Source organism: Vombatus ursinus, unplaced genomic scaffold (assembly GCF_900497805.2).
Source record: "Vombatus ursinus unplaced genomic scaffold, bare-nosed wombat genome assembly UNPS02011591.1, whole genome shotgun sequence".
NCBI lineage: Eukaryota > Metazoa > Chordata > Mammalia > Diprotodontia > Vombatidae > Vombatus > Vombatus ursinus.
This window is the reverse complement of record NW_020951369.1, coordinates 5370140-5387991: the sequence shown is the minus strand read 5'-3', so window position 1 is coordinate 5387991 and position 17852 is coordinate 5370140. Positions and strand designations below refer to the sequence as shown.

General features: G+C 39.9%; 1 protein-coding gene across 3 annotated transcripts in view; it reads left to right on the top strand.

Annotated features, from left to right (window-relative positions):
- KIAA1211L (KIAA1211 like) overlaps positions 1-17852 on the top strand; it is a 162167-nt gene that overhangs the window by 75012 nt on the left and 69303 nt on the right. For all 3 annotated transcript variants that reach the window (XM_027856680.1, XM_027856682.1, XM_027856681.1), the window contains exon 2: positions 15734-15813. In XM_027856680.1, coding sequence (XP_027712481.1) covers positions 15734-15813 — 80 coding nt within the window. The remainder of the gene's footprint in view (positions 1-15733; positions 15814-17852) is intronic.

The following is a 17852-nucleotide window of genomic DNA, read 5'->3' as shown; positions in this document are numbered from 1 at the left end:
AACAGAGGATTTTTGTATTTGATTCTGAGAGTGATAGGGCACCACTGGAGTTTATCAAATAGATGGGTGACATGTTCACACTTACATTTTGGGCAAATCACTTTGGAAGTTGAATAGAGGATAGGCTGGAGTAGGCAAAGATTTGTGGCAAGCAGACCAATCACCATGCTAGTTAAATAGTACAAATGTGAGGTGATGAGAGCCTGCACCAAAGTGGTGGCAATAGAAATATTGGCAAGGTGAAATCGACAGGCCTTGGCAACAGATTGGATATGGGAAGGGTAAGAGATAGTGAGGAGTTGAGGATGTTGCCTAGTTTGTAAGTCTAGGTGATTGGGAGGATTTAGGAGGAAAGATGATTAGTTCTGTTTTGGACATGTTGAGTTTAAGAAGTCTTCTTGGACATCTATTTAGAGATGTCTGAAAGGCAGTTGGAGATGTGATAGTGGAGGTCAGCAGAGAGATTATGGCCGGATAGATAAATTTGGGAATCATCAGGGGCAGCTAGGTGGCACAGTGGATAGAGCACCTGCCCCAGAGTCAGGATGGCCTGTGTTCAAATCCAGTCTCAGATACTTACGAACTGTGTGACCCTGGACAAGTCACTTAACCCCAATTGCCAAGAAAAAAAAAAGAAAAGAGAATCATCAGCTTAGAGATGATAATTAAATGCACCAAGATCACCAAGTGAAATAGTACAAAAGAAGAAGACAGAAAAGCCTCATGGGACACTTAGAAAGCATGACGTGGATAAAGAGCCAGCAAAGGAAAATGTAAAGAAGTGGTAATATAGGTAGGAGGAGAACCAGGAGAGAATGGTATCCCAAAAACCTATCGAGAAGAAAATATAAAGGAGAAGAGGGTAATGAACAGCTCAAAGGCTATAGAGTTACCAAAAAGAATGAGGATTGAGAAAAGGCCGTTGGATTTTGAAATTAGGAGATCACTAGTAGAGCAGTTTTGGTGCAGTCAGTGAGGTCAAGCTTGATTGTAAAGGGTTAAGAAGAAAGTTAGAGGAGAGAAAGTAGAGCATCTGTTGTAGACAACCTTCTTGAGGAGTTTAGCCCCAAAGGGCAGAAGAGATCTAGAACAGCGGTGGGCAGGCTTGTTGTTTGCCCTGCATTCTCGAAGACGCAAGGAAGGTGATGCCGTGACATGCAAGTGAATTAGATTTAAGTGAGGCAGAGCTGTGCAAAGTCACCAGCCTCGCTTTCTCCTCCGAAGCCATCTGGGTCCAGTGGCAAGATATAGATCAGGATGACTGGAAATGGCTTTGGATGCAGTAGGAGACCTTGGCCTTTTTTAATTAAGGTCTTTCCCAGGTCTCAGTTTGACTGAGGCAAGCCCATTCAACGATAAAGGCTAGGTAAGAAATGAAGTAAGAACGGCCTCTTTTACCTAGTCTAAAAAAAAGTGAGGCGGGGAACAGTTTGGGAGGGGATGACCCTTAGGGTTTCTGGCCAAAACAGAAACAATTGCTCTTTACACTCACTCTGAACCAATCAGGGCCCAAACAGTGAGCAAGGAGGGCTTGGCCTGGGACCTGTTGTTGGCCAATCAATGAAAACCAGAGTGATTACGGTTTAAGGCATGGTCCTTAAAGAGAAATCTAACCTGTAATCCCCAAAATATCTTGCAGGGTTTTAGCAATCAAAATTTATATTCCTTTGGGCACAGCACCTGAAGGTAAGGGTATGATACCCTATGTGGACAGAGGTAGACGAGGGAGGGAAAGGAGAGAAGGAGGGAGAGAAGGAGGGAAGGAAGGAAAGGAAGGAAGGAAGGAAGGAAGGAAGGAAGGGCTTAGCAGAGGTGGAAGGATCAAATGAGGGTTTTTTTGAGAGTGGGGAGATATGAACGTGTTTGTAGGAGACAGAAAAAAAATTAGTAGGTAGGAATTGAAGATGAGTGAAAGATTGAGAATGGTAGAGGGTGCGGTCTATTAGAAAAGATAAGATGGGGGCAGTTAGGTGGCACAGTGGATAAAGCTCTGGCCTTGGAGTCAGGAGGACCTGAGTTCAAATCTGGTCTCAGACACTTGATGCTTACTAGCTGTGTGACCCTGGGCAAGTCGCTTAACCCCGATTGCCTCACCAAAAAGCAAAAAAGAAAAAAGAAAAGAAAAAGAAAAGATAAGATGGATTGGGACCACTTGTGTAGGTGGAGGGGTTTGCCTTGGCAAGGAGCAGGGCCACCTCTTCATGTGAGACAGGAGGAGATAGAATAGCCAAGTCCTATTTGGTCCTGACTTCAATTACCTCAGCTATTGCCATTAATTGCCTCCTCCTTCGGTGCCCTGCGCTCCAGGTATCAGACCTCCTGGATTGTCTAAGTTCAAAGTGCTAATGTATAGGGACCTCTGGAGCATAGGCTTCCCTGGAATTTCCTGGTCACAGCACTGATGCAACCAAATCCTCTTTCAGACCACTAGGGGTTTCTAACCCTTCCTTCTCCCCTACCCTATTTGAGAACCCTGGGCTTCCTGCCTCCTGGCACGGAGTCTTGCAGGCTTCAAGGCCACCTGAAACATCTCAGATCAGAGTGCTGTAGTCTTAATGTTTCCTGGAGCCTCACACTCAGAACCCGGCCTGCTGTTTCACACATGTCTGTGGTCAGAGTACTATAGGTTTCTGAGCCCCCTGGAGTTTCTCTGTCTGCTAATTTTGGGTCTCCTATTCCCCAGGTACAGAGAAATCCAGGACTCAGGTGCCCCTGAAGTATCTCTGAGCCATGTACTGGCAGGCTTCCACTTTATTTATGTGTGCTGACACTGACTTCTGTGATGGAGGGTCCTATAGATTTGTTGTTCAGTTGTTTCAGTCACATTTTGCGACCCCATTTGGGGTTTTCTTGGCAAAGACACTGGAGTGGTTTGCCATTTCCTACTCCAGCTCATTTTACAGATGAGGAAACTAAGGCAAACAACCTTAAATGACTTTGCCCAGGGTCACACAGATTTGAATACAGGAAGATAAGTCTTCCTGACTCTAGGTCCGACACTCTATCCACTGCACCACCTAGCTGCCCCTCTTTTGGAAGTCTTGGACAGATGAAGGTACTTAGTGTAATTTCACTTTGGATGTCTTGGTCTGGTGCTGCTTTTTTGATCTTTGCTGAAGTACTTGTGGTACAGCCGGGCTCCTGTGTGACTTGTCTCACAGACATCAGAGCTAGGAGCAATGTGATACCCTTTTGATCGGAAAGAAGAAAACTGACGTAAAGGCAACTTTAGTTCAGTCTGTGTCTATTTCGACAAGGGATTGAATTATTGCATTTTTTTCTTTTCATAGTTGGCACCTTCGTTCTTCTGCCTTTTTGGACAGTGACTACCATTTTCTCTGATTTAAGCTGTGAAGTACAGCCTTCTTTTCTTGTAAAAGGCTGTAATCTGCACTTTTGGAAGACAGGGTTAGCATTAATGCTCCCTCTGGCAAATTATGTTGGTCGATCAAGTTTTATTGGGCATGAACTGTGTGCAAACCTGTGGTAGGTTTTCGCGTGGGTTAATAATTAAACTTTGCCAGCAATAAAATGTGAAGACTCCACCCGCCAATAAACTTTGGGGTTTTTGAAGGATTAGTTCATATATGTTATTTTCAGAAATCTATGGAATGCAAATAACCAGTGTTGCTTATTGTGATAAGTTAGTCAAAGTCTCTGAGATGTTTCCTTGAACTAAAAGATAATGTGATTATAAGCCCAAATGATCAAAGACTGTAGTCCTTTTACCGAAGAAGAGAGACTAGCTCTGAGATGCTCTTCTTTGTCAATTTAAATTTCTTCTCTTTTCTCCACCATTCATTCCTAAGACTTAGGCTCAGACGGAGGTAGACAGTCTGCTGATTAAGCAATACAGTAAGTTAATATTCTGTACTATTCTATAGAAGGTAAAAACCCTCTTCTATATTCTACTGATATGGTAGGTGATTTTTTTTCGAGTGAAGAAAACTTCATGTAGATATCGCTGAATGTTATGATTTGGTTTTGATGGGTGTAGGGACTACCCATGATGAAACGCCTACTACTGGTGAAGATGGCCAACAATTCTGAAAATTTTAGACTTAGAAATTTGTCTGTTCTACTGAGAAGTTAAGTGACTTGTCCAGGGTCACAAAGCCACTATGTGTCAGAAGTGGGACTTGAATCCGTCTTCTTGGCTTGGTGGCCAGCCCTCTATCTACTCTGCTATCTACTCTGCCATAGTGCCTCTATACTAAGAAACTTAATTGTCATCCTGAAATAATGTAATTTCAGGCACAGCAACACAGGTCAAGGTGGTAGAATGGATAGGACATTGGATTTAATAGTAAGGAGACCTATATTTTATTTTGTTGTTGTTGTTGTTGTTGTTGTTTCTGTTTCTTTTCTTTTTTTTTTTTTTGTCTAGGCAATGGGGTTAAGTGACTTGCTCAGGGTCACACAGCTAGGAAGTGTTATGTGTCTGAGGCCAGATTTGAACTCAGGTTGTTGTTGTTTCTCAGTCAGGAAGACACAAGCATAGGCTATCCTGGGGCTTCACCCAGGGAGTTGAGAGGTTGGGGACAACCCATTCAGGTTTAGAATGCTTTCTAGATCAGGGTTGAAGCTTGGAAAACATGGAACACTCAAAAGATGTGGAAAACTTGGGTGGGAGTGGAAGCTCCATGTAAGTACCTTGTCCTGGCTGTTCTGGGAACAGGTATCTTCCATCAGTTTGTGACCCCATTTAGGGTTTTCTTGGCAAAGATACTAGGGTGGTTTGCCATTTCCTTCTCCAGTGGATTAAGGCAAGTAGAGGTTAAGTGACTCCCCCAGGATCATACATCTAGTAAGTATCTGAGGTCAGATTTGAACTCAGGTCTTCCTGACTCCAAGCCCACTGCTCTATACACAGAGCCACTTAGCTGTCTTATTTCTAGCTTTGCTTTTACCTGACTCTGTGACCTTTTGCCAGTTACTTCATTTTGAGGGGACTCAGTTTCCTTATCTGTAAAGGAGGGGTACAAGATGTACTCAAAGGTCCTTTCCATCTCTATGCTCATAGTTAGTGAAAAACCATGTTTCAGTGAAAGAAGTACATTTATATTTGACTACATTGAGGCCTCATAACTAAGACAGAATATTACCTCTGATTTTGACTTTTTCATAAATCATGTTGTTCTTTATTTTTTTAAAGCATTTTCTTTAGCTTTCTTGGCTACATTTGGAAAATTTGATTATAGGTGGTCTTTTTTTTGGCAATACATTATTACACTTTAATAACTCTACTTGGTTTTTCTGATCAACTGATAACACATACATAATTTTTAAATTGATGTCAATCTTTCTTGGCCTTTAGCAGTAAATGGGTGTGAGTCTTAATGAGATTTTTCCAGAAATTCTTTGCAATAAATCCCCAATACATTGCTCAAAATTGGAGTTGTTTCTCTAATATAAATCTTAGATAGTAAGTTGTTTCTGTGGATCATAGCTTCCAAGAAATTCAATTTGTCTTTGCAGTTTTTAACTTGATTAATTTTCCTATTCAAATCTCTTCAGATTGCTTTCATCAATGCAGTGTATATGATAAGAGGTGAGGAAATGTTCTTTAGTAATTTGCCTGGCCGCATGAGTCATGGTAATGCCATGTTTCTTCCTGTAAGTCTGCCTTCACTAATCATATGTAGGTGTTGCTGCACTGTCTGCCCTCCACTTATCTAAAATACTTGGATCAATGAAGAGTTTCTTAAACTACTTCAGTTGTGGATGAGTGACAAATATTGCCCAGACAGACACAGGAGCCAAAGCCTTCTTTATTCCTCTTCATGGACTCCAGGAGTTTGGCTTACTAAATACCTATTGATGAATTGATTGGAATTATAACATAATCAATTTGTAGTCATCAACCAGCCAACAATCAACAAGCATTTATTAAACCCTTATTCTGTTCCAGGCATTAGGCTAAGCAATGGAGATGCAAAAATAAAACCTTAGTTCGATCTCTATCTAATTGAATATGCAAATGCATTTTTCCTTTTGGCCTCCTATGCCTTCCTGTATAGAGGGCTCAGAAATTTGGATTTTTCATCAGCTGCTGTGACTGGTTTCCAGGTAACATCAGCTCTCTCCCAGCGTAAGCTGATCATCAGAAATCTAATCACCATGCAGATTGACTCATTTTTTGATACTTAGCAACTTCTCAGGTTTCTCAGTTGCCTCTCCCCTTTGTTTGGAGGGCTGGAGAGTTGGAGCAAGAAAACTCCTTGCAAAGCCTTCCTTTAGATAGGGCTTTTTTGTGGTTCAGTCATTTCAGTCATGTCTGACTCTTCATGACTCTGTTTGGGGTTTTCTTGGCAAAGATACTGGAGTGGTTTGCATTTCCATCTCCAGCTCATTTTACAGATGAGGAAACTGAAGCAAACAGGGTTAAATGACTTGCCGGGGTCACACAGGTAGTAAGTATCTGAGGCCACATTTGAACTCCAGGCTATACTAATCACCATCATAGGGCCAGAACAAAACTAATAGAATTGTCTACATTGACTGTCATCAGTCGGGGGGGGGGGGGGGGGGCGGGGGGGGAAGGGAAGCTTCATCTCATCACCATTCCCCAGGAAACTCATTATTGGGAAAAAGCCATTATCCTGTAAAATCTGCTTTAGTACTACTCTACTTCGTCACTAACCTGGAGCCCCTCTGATTGAAGGGTGGAGCCATTAACCATTTAAGGTGGGAGCTCAGCTCAGAACTTCATTTCTTACCTGGCTGAGCTGCTCTGGGACATCTCTGAGTTCTCCCCCATTTCTCTGCATGTCAGGTAACTTCCTCAGCCCTTTTCAGCTTCCTTTTGTGTTGTCTTCCACCATTAGATTGTAAACTTCTTGAGGACAGAGACTGTCTTGTGCCTGGCAGATAGTAGGTACTTAATCTTTATTGACTATCTCCACTGTCACAAAGAGAGCAAGCATTTCATCTGACAGTGACTCCAAGTCATTAGAGACAGTCCCTGCCCTCAAACCTTGTCCACTTTAAAAAAAAAAAAAATAGAGGAAGGTGGGATTTGTAAAGATTGATTGAAACTAAGATGCCAATAGTGGTTGACAATAGGCAGGGCAGGAATGTACAAAGGTCATTCATATGGGACATATCCAAATATAATATGGATATCTAAGACATATCCAAAGGTCATTCATATGGGACATTCTCCTCACTGGTGGAGATCAGTACCCCAAACCTGAGAGTGGGGTGCTCAGAGTTGGCAAGAGCCTTAGGGAGGAGAGATTTGCTTTCAGAACTTTCTTCAGAGACCCTCTTTAGGTTCTATGGTCTCTGGTTTGTTCTGGTTTTTTTTGGTGGTGGTGGTGGTTTTTTTTGTTTTGTTTTGTTTTTTAATTTTTAGGCAGTTGGGGTTAAGTAATTTACCCAGGGTCACACAGCTAGTGTCAAGTGTTTGGTCTGAGGCCAGACTTGAACTCAGGTCCTCCTGACTTCAGGGCCAGTGTTCTATCTACTGCGCCACCTAGCTGCCCCGGTTCTGTGGTCTCTTCAGGAACTTTTGGCTTCTACCTAGGAGAGAGAAGGTAAAAGGTGCCATCTCCACTTGAGGTTGCTGAAGAAAGACTCTGGGAAGAAGCCATCATTAGAGGAACTGGAAGTCTCCATCATGTCCCTATCCTTAGCTCACTACACTAGAAAATTGGGGAACTTCCTCTTGGATGAGATTTCTTTGTTACCTCCTGTGTATGTTCATTGTGGAACTGATACTTGGTGTGGAATGAAGCCTTGGATATAAAGTTTGGGGTCCTGCTTCCCCCATTAAAGAAATAACAATCAGAAGTTTAGCTTAAACCTGAAAACTCCATCCCTTCGACTAACAGTAATTTAAGGAAACAGATAGATCTAATTCTAGCCTGGTACTCCTTCTATATGAGGAGAGCAGAGTGGCCAAGCTCCTGGCTTCTGCTTCCCTTGCTGGCAAGAAATTAAGTGTCTCTTGGAGAAAGGTTTGACATAGTGTTTGCAAGCAGAGAAGGAGATCTTTGTCTCAAGTTTCTCCTAAGGAAACTCAACTCAATGCATGGGTAGTGTGGAAATCTGGAAAACTTGTGAGAAGGAAGAAAAGCAAACCTTCTATTGTGATGGATAAGTGGAGAGCTCACAAGCTGGCCCTATGAGTACAGGGCTCATAAACTTTCTAGTTACGAGGCATTATTGTGGGAGAGATGGAAAAGTATAGTGGAAAATGTTCAAATCCTGACTATGCCATCTGCTACGTACTATGACCTTGGGCAGGTCACCTAACCTGTGAGCTCTAGTTTCCTTATCTGTAAAATTAAGGGTTTGAATTTTAGGACTTCCAGGGTTCCTCTTTGCTCTGAATCTTTAAGTTCATGAACCTATGAGCTGGACCTAGAGTGCAGCAACCAAATGGTATACTCATAAGTGCAGACAACAAATTTATCAGGGATTCATCCAATCAATTTTTCTAAAAAGAAGAACCTTTATTTAGGACATTATTTTTATTCATCAAGCTAAAGAAACTAAAACTTGAGCATCATACTTACGCTTAATATAACAATCCATACTTTAAATGGGCTATCATGAGAATAAACTAAAAACACAAGGCCACATTAGGGTGGAGATATAGCCCAAGTTCTATGAGTGTACTGTTAGTCCCAAAAGCTGGTCCTAAGCTAGGGGAATGTGGTTCATAAGCTTTCCTTGTGGCTGTAGCATATAATTCGGAAGGGTTAGGAAGCTGACACTGGGTGCTAATTGAGTTTTTCTTCTTGCTATAGGGTAGAAGAGACTAGAACAGAGGGCTGGTTTCAAAATGTGCATAGACAGCACAAGCCTCCAGACACAGGAAGCCAATGGAGCTAATAAGATTAATGGCCCAAACATGATGTCTGGCAGCTACCTTAGTCAGTTGCTACTGGCTTGAGTAGGAGCAGTGACTGCAATGAGTGAGCAGGGCTCAAAGCAGATGCCTGGTTGTGGGAGGAGCTTAGCATTTTGACAGATAGCATAACCCTTTTCGTTTTTAAAAAATATATATTTTAAAATATTTATTTTAAACATTCTTTTTGAATTTTGAGTGCCAAATTCTCTCTCCCCCTCTCTCACCTCTCCCGCATCAACCCACTGAGGGGGCAAGCAAAATTATATCGTGAAATATATATTTGCATGAAATCATGCAAAACATGTTTCCATAGCCATATCATGAAAGGAAGGAAGAAAGAAAAGTATACTTTAGTTTGCACTCGGTTCATCAGTTCTCTTTCTGGAGGTAGATAGTATTTTCCATCATGAATCCTTTGGAGCTGTCTTAGATCAGAGGTTCCCAAACTTATTTGGCCTATTGTCCCTTTAAAAAAAAATTACTCAGTGCCCCCCTGGAAATCTATTTTCTTTAACCCTTCTAACAGTTTTTTTTCATTTGCATCATTTCAAAAAATTATAATTTTTTTTAAATGACAACTTAAATTTAATAATTTGTTGTAAATTTGTCGGGTTTTTTCCTGCATTGAAATTTTGATGACACAATATTGCTTCATGTAACAGTATAGTATATTGTAAACAAGTCTTTACATGCACATATTCCTGCTGGTGTATGCTGGCGCCAATGCATGACATGCTCACCTGCCAACATGTGCTTGTTAAGACCTGCTAACTTGACCTCTGATTGATTGGTTATAACTTGCATTTTTTGTTTTCCATTTTTTTGCTTATTTGGAAAATAATGTAATTACTATGATTTTTAACTCTGTTACACAACAGATGAAACATATATGAGTGGTTTTTTAAAATTTTCTTCTCTTTCCTTATGCTTCCACCACCCCCTTATTTTTATTCATTGCTCCCCAATTGCACCCAAGGCCACTACTTCCCCCTCTCCCCCACCCCGGAATGTTTCAGTGCCTCCTAACAGGCAGTATTGCTCACTTTGGAAACCTGTGCAGTGTATTGCCTCCACCTGTCCATCTTGTTCTCTCTCTCTTTTCTGTCCCTCAAATCTTTTTTGCTTCTGACCACTGCCTCTCTTAATCCATCATCCCTTTTATCGTCCTCACCTGTCCCAATATCTCTTATCCCCTTCCCCTCCTATTTTCTTATTGGGTAAGATAGATTTCTATACCCAACTGAGACCCAACACATACACACACACACACACACACATACATACATATATATATATATATTTATATATTTATATATTTTTTTCCTCCCCTCTTTGAACCAGTCCCAGTGAGAGGAAGGTTCAAGCATTGCTTGCACCACCAGCTCCATTTTCCCCCTACTCTCTTTTTTGCACATCTTTTTTATGTGAGAAGATTTTCACCATACTACATCTCCCTTTCTTCTTCAAGTGCATCCCTCTTTCTCACCCCTTCATTTTTTTTTTTGGAGATCATCCCAGCATAATTGACTCAATTCATGCCCTCTGTCTATGTAGACTACTTCTAACCACCCCAATAATGATAAAATCGTTAGGTACATGTATCATCTTCCCATATAAGAATATAAATAGTTTAACTTTATTGAGTCTCTAATGATTTCTCTTCCATATTTACCTTTTTATGTATCTCTTGAGTATCATATTTGAATGTCAAATTTCCTGTTCAGCTCTGGTCTTTTCTTCAAGAATGCTCGAAAGTCCTTTATTTTATTAAATATTCATTTTTCCCCTGAAGGATTATTCTCAAATTTGCTGGGTAGATAATTGATTCTTGGTTGTAGTCTGTAAAGGAGTTGTAACTCCTTTGCCTTCCAAAATATCATGTTCCAAGTCCTCTCCTACTTTATCGTGGAAGTTGCTGAGTCTTGTGTGAGCCTTACTATGGCTCCACAATATTTGAATTGTTTCTTTCTGATTTTTAGCAATATTTTCTCTTTGACCTAGGAGCTCTAGAATTTGACTATAATGTTTTTAGGAGTTTTCATTTTAAGATCTCTTTCAGGTAGTGACCAGTGAGTTTCTGTTTTATCCTCAAGCTAAAATATGGGGGCAGTTTCCTTTTATGATTTCTTGAAATATCATGTCTGGGCTTTTTTTTGATCATGGCTTTCAGGTAATCCAGTAATTCTTATTTTATTCTTAATTATCTCTCCTCATTCTGTTTTCCAGGTCAGCTTTTTCAATGAGATATTTCACATGTTCTATTTTTTTTCGTTCTTTTGATTCTGTTTTATTGTTTCTTGATGTCTCATGTCTCATTAAACTTCCACTTGCCCAATAATAATTTTTAAGGAATTATTTTCTTTGGTGAGCACTTGTACCTCTTTTTCCATTTGGTCAATTCTGCTTTTTAAGGAGTTCTTTTCTTCAGTGAATTTTTGTGACTCTTTTAACATTGTCAATTCTGTTTTTCTAAGGTATTATTTTCTTCAGTATTTTTTGTGCTTTTCCCCCCACCAAGTTGTTAATTCTCTTTTCATAATTTTCTTACATCACTTATTTCTTTTCTCAGTTTTCCCTCTACCACTCTTATCTCTTTCATTAACATTCCAGGAATTCTTGTTGGGCTTGGGTCCAATGAGTATTTTTCTTTTGCATGAGACTTTTCTTGTAGCTGTTTTCACATGGTTGTCTTCTTCTTAGTTTACTTCTTTGTCTTCCTTGCCACTGTAGTAAGTTTTTATGGTCAAGTTCTTTTTGTTGTTGTTTGCTTGTTTTTCCTGCCTATTTTTTTTTACTTTGAACCTTGTATTTTGTCCATCTCAGAGTGGCAATGTACTGCCCCAAGCTTCAGGCTTTTTCCTGCTGTTATTTTCAGAGCTAGTTCTAGGGGTCAGTTTTTCCAAGGTGATGTGATCTTGGGAGAGGTGTGGGGTTACCTCTGGTCTTTACTCAGGAGGGGCCTCTGTTCCTCTGCAGCTACAAGCACTAGCACTCCTCTTGGGCCTGGAACTGTGACCGGGGCCCCTTTTCTCCTGCAGCCACAAGCGCTAGTGCTCCTTTCTGCCTTGGAACTGCCACCAGGGCCTCTGCTTCCTTGTGACTGATCATAAATGCTCTTTTCTACCCTGGAACTGTGACCCAGAACTGCTTATGAGCAGTGAAGTTGCCAGTCAGTGCCAGCTGCACGCAGTGCCAGCAAAAGGTCCCCTGTAATCTTTCTGACGAGGTATCCAACACCTTTACTATCTCTGGGTTGAGAGCTCCTGAAGCTGCTGCTGCTATCCTAGCTGATTACCAAGGCCCCCTGCTGGTGATGTTACTGAACTCCAGGCTGGCTCCCACCCCAGTGACACAAACTTCTCCTGCAGACCCCCTAAGTTGTCATAGGCTGGAAAAATGTGTCACCCCAACCTTTTGTTGGCTCTGCCACTCAAAATTTTATTTGAGGAGTTATTTTAAAGTTGTTTGGAGGAGAATGTTGGGAGAGTTCAGCTGTGTTATTGCTGGTATTCCATCCATTTTCCTGCGCTTTTCTACTGCTGAATAATGAGGAACTGAATTTCAGTGGAGTAGGTAAGTAGGAGCTGAGTGACCTATTCCTTCCATCCCCACCCATCCACACATAGACTTCAAGGAACCATCTTGGCAGAAAGTCCAGGAACTGAATTTGGGGGGTGTGGCTGTGCTAGAATTGAGAGAAATAAAAGGAAGCAGGATGTATTCATGATTTTATTTAGAAAAATAAAGAAATGAGATCATGTATTCACAGTCTTTTGAGGAAAGACCATTGGACAGTAGTTGTAGGGTGTGAAGTCATCTTGAGAAGACAGATACTGTATCAGTCTTTTTCCATTACAGATCCTTGTTCTAGCCTTACCCTGCAATTAATGGCTACTCACTAGTATCAGTGAACTTTGCAGGGTCTCACTATGCTATATTATATGCATAAAATAAAATCAGAAATCTCCAAACATGTAGGAACAAATGTCATCTTGGCCCTTAAAATAACCCATACCATAAAACAAAATCTAGAATCAATTTTGCATTTTTCATGAGTGAATTGTTATAGATCTATATCTAGGAAGGAATCGGCACTAAAAGGGAGAAATTTAATGTGAATTATTTCAAATAGTATTTTTTTGTTTGTTTTTTGGTGAGGCAATCAGGGTTAAGTGACTTGCCCAGGGTCACACAGCTAGTAAGTATCAAGTGTCTGAGGCTGAATTTGAACTCAGATCCTCCTGACTCCAAGGCTGGAGCTCTATCCACTGCACCGCATAGCTGCTCCATAGTGTGAATTATTGTGAAAGAACCCATAAGTAGAAGTTTGGTTGGGGTTGGGGGGGTGGCATTTTTAAAAGACAAACAAAACAAAAACTGGAGTGCTGGAAGGATGATATTAAGACTGGAATAAATTGTGGGTTTGTCTGTCTCTGAGAACGCCTTACCATACAGCCGCCCCCCAGTATTTTCAAGACCGCAGATAGTTTTAGACTGCTGTAGGTACTTAGCCACCACACTTTTATGTTCCAGAATGTTTGAGAGGATCAGGACCCTAAAAAGCTACTGGAATAATAACAGTAATTGCTTTTTTTTGTTTGTTTGGCTAGGCAGTGGGGTTAAGTGACTTGCCCAGAGTCACAGCTAATAATGTCAAGTCTCTGAGGTCACATTTGAACTCAGGTCCTCCTGACTCCAGAGCAGGTACTCTATCTACTGTGTCACCTAGCTGCCCTGAAAAATAACAATAGTAACAATAAACAAACATTTATAGGCCATTTTAAGATTTATAAAAACACATTATCTCATTTGATCCTCACACCAACCCTGTGAGATAAGTGCTGTTGGAACTTGATGTTCCTTGAACATGGTACTCAATCTCCCATTTAATTAAATTAATTAAAGTATTCTTTTTGAATACTTTTTGAATACTTGATTTCCTTCAAAACTCAGCTCCATTGCTATCTTCTGCAGAAAGTCCTTCCTGAGGGCCCCCAGTTACTAGGGTCCAGTCTTCCCAAATTACCTTTTATTTTATATATGCATTTGTAAATATAATTGAAAAATTATATTTAATTATACTTAATTTGGGGGAGAAGTCAATACCACCCCATCCAATTTTGGCCTTTATATCTTAACTAGAATTTACTATATTAGTCCCCATTTTACAGAAAAGGAAACTGAGACTGAGAGAAGTTAAGGCACTTGCTCAGGTTCACATAGCTACCAAGTATCTAGGGCGAGATTTGAGCCCAGGTCTTCTTGACTCCCAAGTCTGCCACTCTGCCTGCTATCCCTTGTGAAGGCTTGGAGAGACATGTTTACATGTGCACTTACATGCCAGATGAGGGATCTGTTTAGGTACAAAGAATAGGATTGGAATTGCCATAGTACCGTGGAGCTGAGGCTGTCCCCAAGATGGGACATATAAAGAAGGGAGATATGTATTATCTGCCCTCCTTTAAACGTATCTCATGGCACTGCGAAAGAAATTATGGTAGGAGGGTGCTAAAAGAAGTTGGGATATTTTCTGAGGTGTTTCTGAGGTATATCATCCTTTCTGACCGATCATTAATTTCAATTGGTAGGATTGGGAAGGGGCTGGTTGAGGAGCAGGAAGACTTCTGTAACTAAGCAAACAAGATTTTATAACATAACCTGTATGAAGTCTTTCCATTTTTGGAATGAGTAGAATTCTTAGAACGAATGGAAGAAAGCAGTTAAGATGTTCTTCACTTAATAGTCATCAAGATATTATGGACATTCTGCGTGTCCTTTTCCCTGTAAATTCCTACCCATCCTTCAGAATTCAGTCTTAAGATGGTCAAAGAAGGTTGCATATGGAAATGACTAATGAAAAGGCATCAGTAAAACTTTGTTTTTTGAGAGGAATAAAGAAAAAAGAAGGAAATGAAGGAAGGAAGGAAAGAAAGAGGGGAAAAGGTGATTGCTGAGGCTGAATGAAAGTTTCACTTTTCTGGGAGGAAATGAGATAACTGGTGGTCAGGACGTACTATGTGAAATTGTTATTTGAAGAATATCTAGAAGACCTGCATATCAGGCCAACCTCTGTCACTAGCGCTGTCATTTTATTCCTGTCTGTCTTGCCTCTATGAGATGGGGTTATTTCCTGCTTCCTTACTCCACAGAATGGATTAAATTAACTTACAAGCTTCTTTAAAGCAAGAATTGTGTCTATTTCTTATCTGTACCTCTTCCTGTAACACTTAAATGTTTTCTACAAGTGGCCACTGGATGAATATTATTGATCTTATTGTATTGTAATACAATTGTAATATTATTGATATTATTGTATTGACTCTTTTGAATCCATCCTTTATAGAGGAAGTACTTCATTCAAAGCAGTTCTCATTAAGGAACTGTTTTTAAGTGTGTGTTGTGTGGTGTGTGTGTATGTGTGTGTTGTGTGTGTGTGATTTTAAAGTTTACTATTGAAGGATATAAGCTGCTGCTGTGTTGGCACACTACCTACTTTAGGGTGTGTTTGCATCATAAATGTCAACCAGTAACCGTGTAAAATGACTTCCATGAAGGTACAAAGGATTCTTTCATTTACAAAAAAAAAAAAAGGAACCACATCTGACTTGTATAGTTGATGGTATGGCTGACTGTCTTTCACCTCGGCTGCTTCTATTGTTTGTGGTCAGTGATCAGATGAATTTTTAAATGATTGCCAGGCTTACGGGCGTAGGCACATTTTCTTCTATAGAACTTTGCCCTGTGATCTTATCTACGCCAAAGTAGGTGTGTGCCTGCAGCTAGGGTTACCGGCAAAGAGCAGCAACCTGATTGACTTGTGTCTTTAACTGAAGATGTTCGCTTAACTAAAACTCATTTCTCTTTGGTTTCTAGGGAACTGGAAATGAGCTCTACAAGAATAATGGATATTAAGATGCGGGAAGCTGCAGAGGGGCTTGGTGAAGATAGCTCAGGTAAGGTTTTTGCTCCTCCTGCATCCTAAAGGGATCTTTTTGGCAGGCAGATAAGCCCTAGGTCACAGGGTCATTTCTGTATGTGAAGAGAAAGGAGTCAGCTGCCCAAAGTCATACCTCAGACCTGTGGGTACACTTCACACAGGTGATTTAATGGGGGAAAGGGAGAGGATTCCAGGTAATTTCTGTTGCTCTTGGGAACATCTCTTTACTCCATTGTAAAACAGGTAGCATTTTTTGAGGTGTTTTTTTCATGTTCTTTTGAATAAACATTTCTTAGTCTTTAAGTGGCCTGAAAAGGAAGAGAAGGAAATATAGAATCATTTAGCATCCCAGATTGCCCAAGGTATTAGTGAGAAACTGATCCTTGTCTAAGAAAGTCAGAATTCCTCAGAAGAAATCATTCTTTCTTAGCAAGAGCTTCTAACTTTTCCCTTTATTGCTCCTTCTTTTCCTTTCCTTTTTAGGAACCTTTTTGTCATACTTTTTGGAACTCAAAGTCAACACAATTTTATCTCATTCACAAGATTTTCAGTGGATATCATTGCTATATACTTTTATCTAGATATCTATATCTTGATTTTCAATAATTAAGTCATAAACCTGACATTAAAAAGCAGTTCCTTTCCCTATAATATACCTTCTGACCCAATTAACCTTTTCTACACCAAAATTGGCTTTAAATTTGGTAACAAAGCTGTTTTCATCTTTAGCATTTAATGTGCTGCGCACAGAAGGTGAGTTTCCCAAATGCATCATGATAAGCTTTTCAATTCAGGAAGAAAAATTACTCGTTACATTAAGCCTGAGCTTAATGTAATGTTCAGATACTCATTTCAGTAGGGATTGCATTTCATAGCTTATAGACATTTTCCTCCTTGATACATCATAAACATGACTGCTACTTCCTCTGGCAAACATTACTAGATCTTGATCGATAAATGATATAATAATGATTTGGGAATATTACTATAGAATATGTTAATAAAATTTACTTTCAATGTTTTCCTTGATGGGAGTGTTTCTGTGGTGAAAAAAGACTTATAAAGCAAAAGATAAGGGGAAAGTGGTAAGGGAAGCAGCAGAAAGATTTGCTTAGTGCTTTATTGTTTGAAAGATTATACTTATTCACAATTAGAAAAATGCCCATGACCACATAGGATACTTCCTTACATCAAAGAAGACTGCTACAATCATTTAGGAGACATTTTTTGCCAATATTCTGGCCAGAATTCTTTTGAACTGGCTATCAGTGACTCAGTCAACTTAAAGCATAGGGTAGTATGGGTTTATAGATTTTAAAATAGAAAGAAGCCTTGGAGGTAGTAGGTCATCCAGTACAGCCCCTTCCATTTTATTCCTTAAATTTTATTTTTTTCAACTAACAAAAATCTGGGTTTTTTTTCTCCCTCCCGTATATTGGATGAGGGAGGAGATAAAACCCTTGAAATATGCATATTCAAGCAATAAATTCCCACATTGGCCACATCTAAAAATATGTCTTGTTCTTCATCCCCAAATATATTACCCTCTGTCAGGAGGTGAATAGCAGGCTTCATCATTAGTCCTTTAGAATCATTGTTGGTCACTACATTGATCAGAACTCAAGTCTTTCCGAGTTATTTGTTTTTACATTGTTGTAACTAAATTGTTTTACTGCTTCTGCTGACCTTCACTCTACATCAGTACATATATTTCCTCCAAGGTTTTTCCGAACCCATCCCTTTCATCATTTCTTACATAATAATAGTATTCCTTTATGTTTATATATCATAATTTGTTCAGAAATTCCCTCATTGATGGGCATCCCCTTAGTTTCCAGTTCTTTACGATAGAAAAAAAGATAAATATATTTGTACATCAGTCCTTTTCTTCTTTCTGTGATTTCTTTGGAGTATCTGTAGACCTAGTAGTTCATCTTCCTTGTTTTTCTGATATCCACTATATCATGATACATATATATATATGTATATCGATAGTAACCCAAAAGCCTTTGTGAGGTTTCAGTCTTAAGAGTTTTATAACACCATGTGTGTACA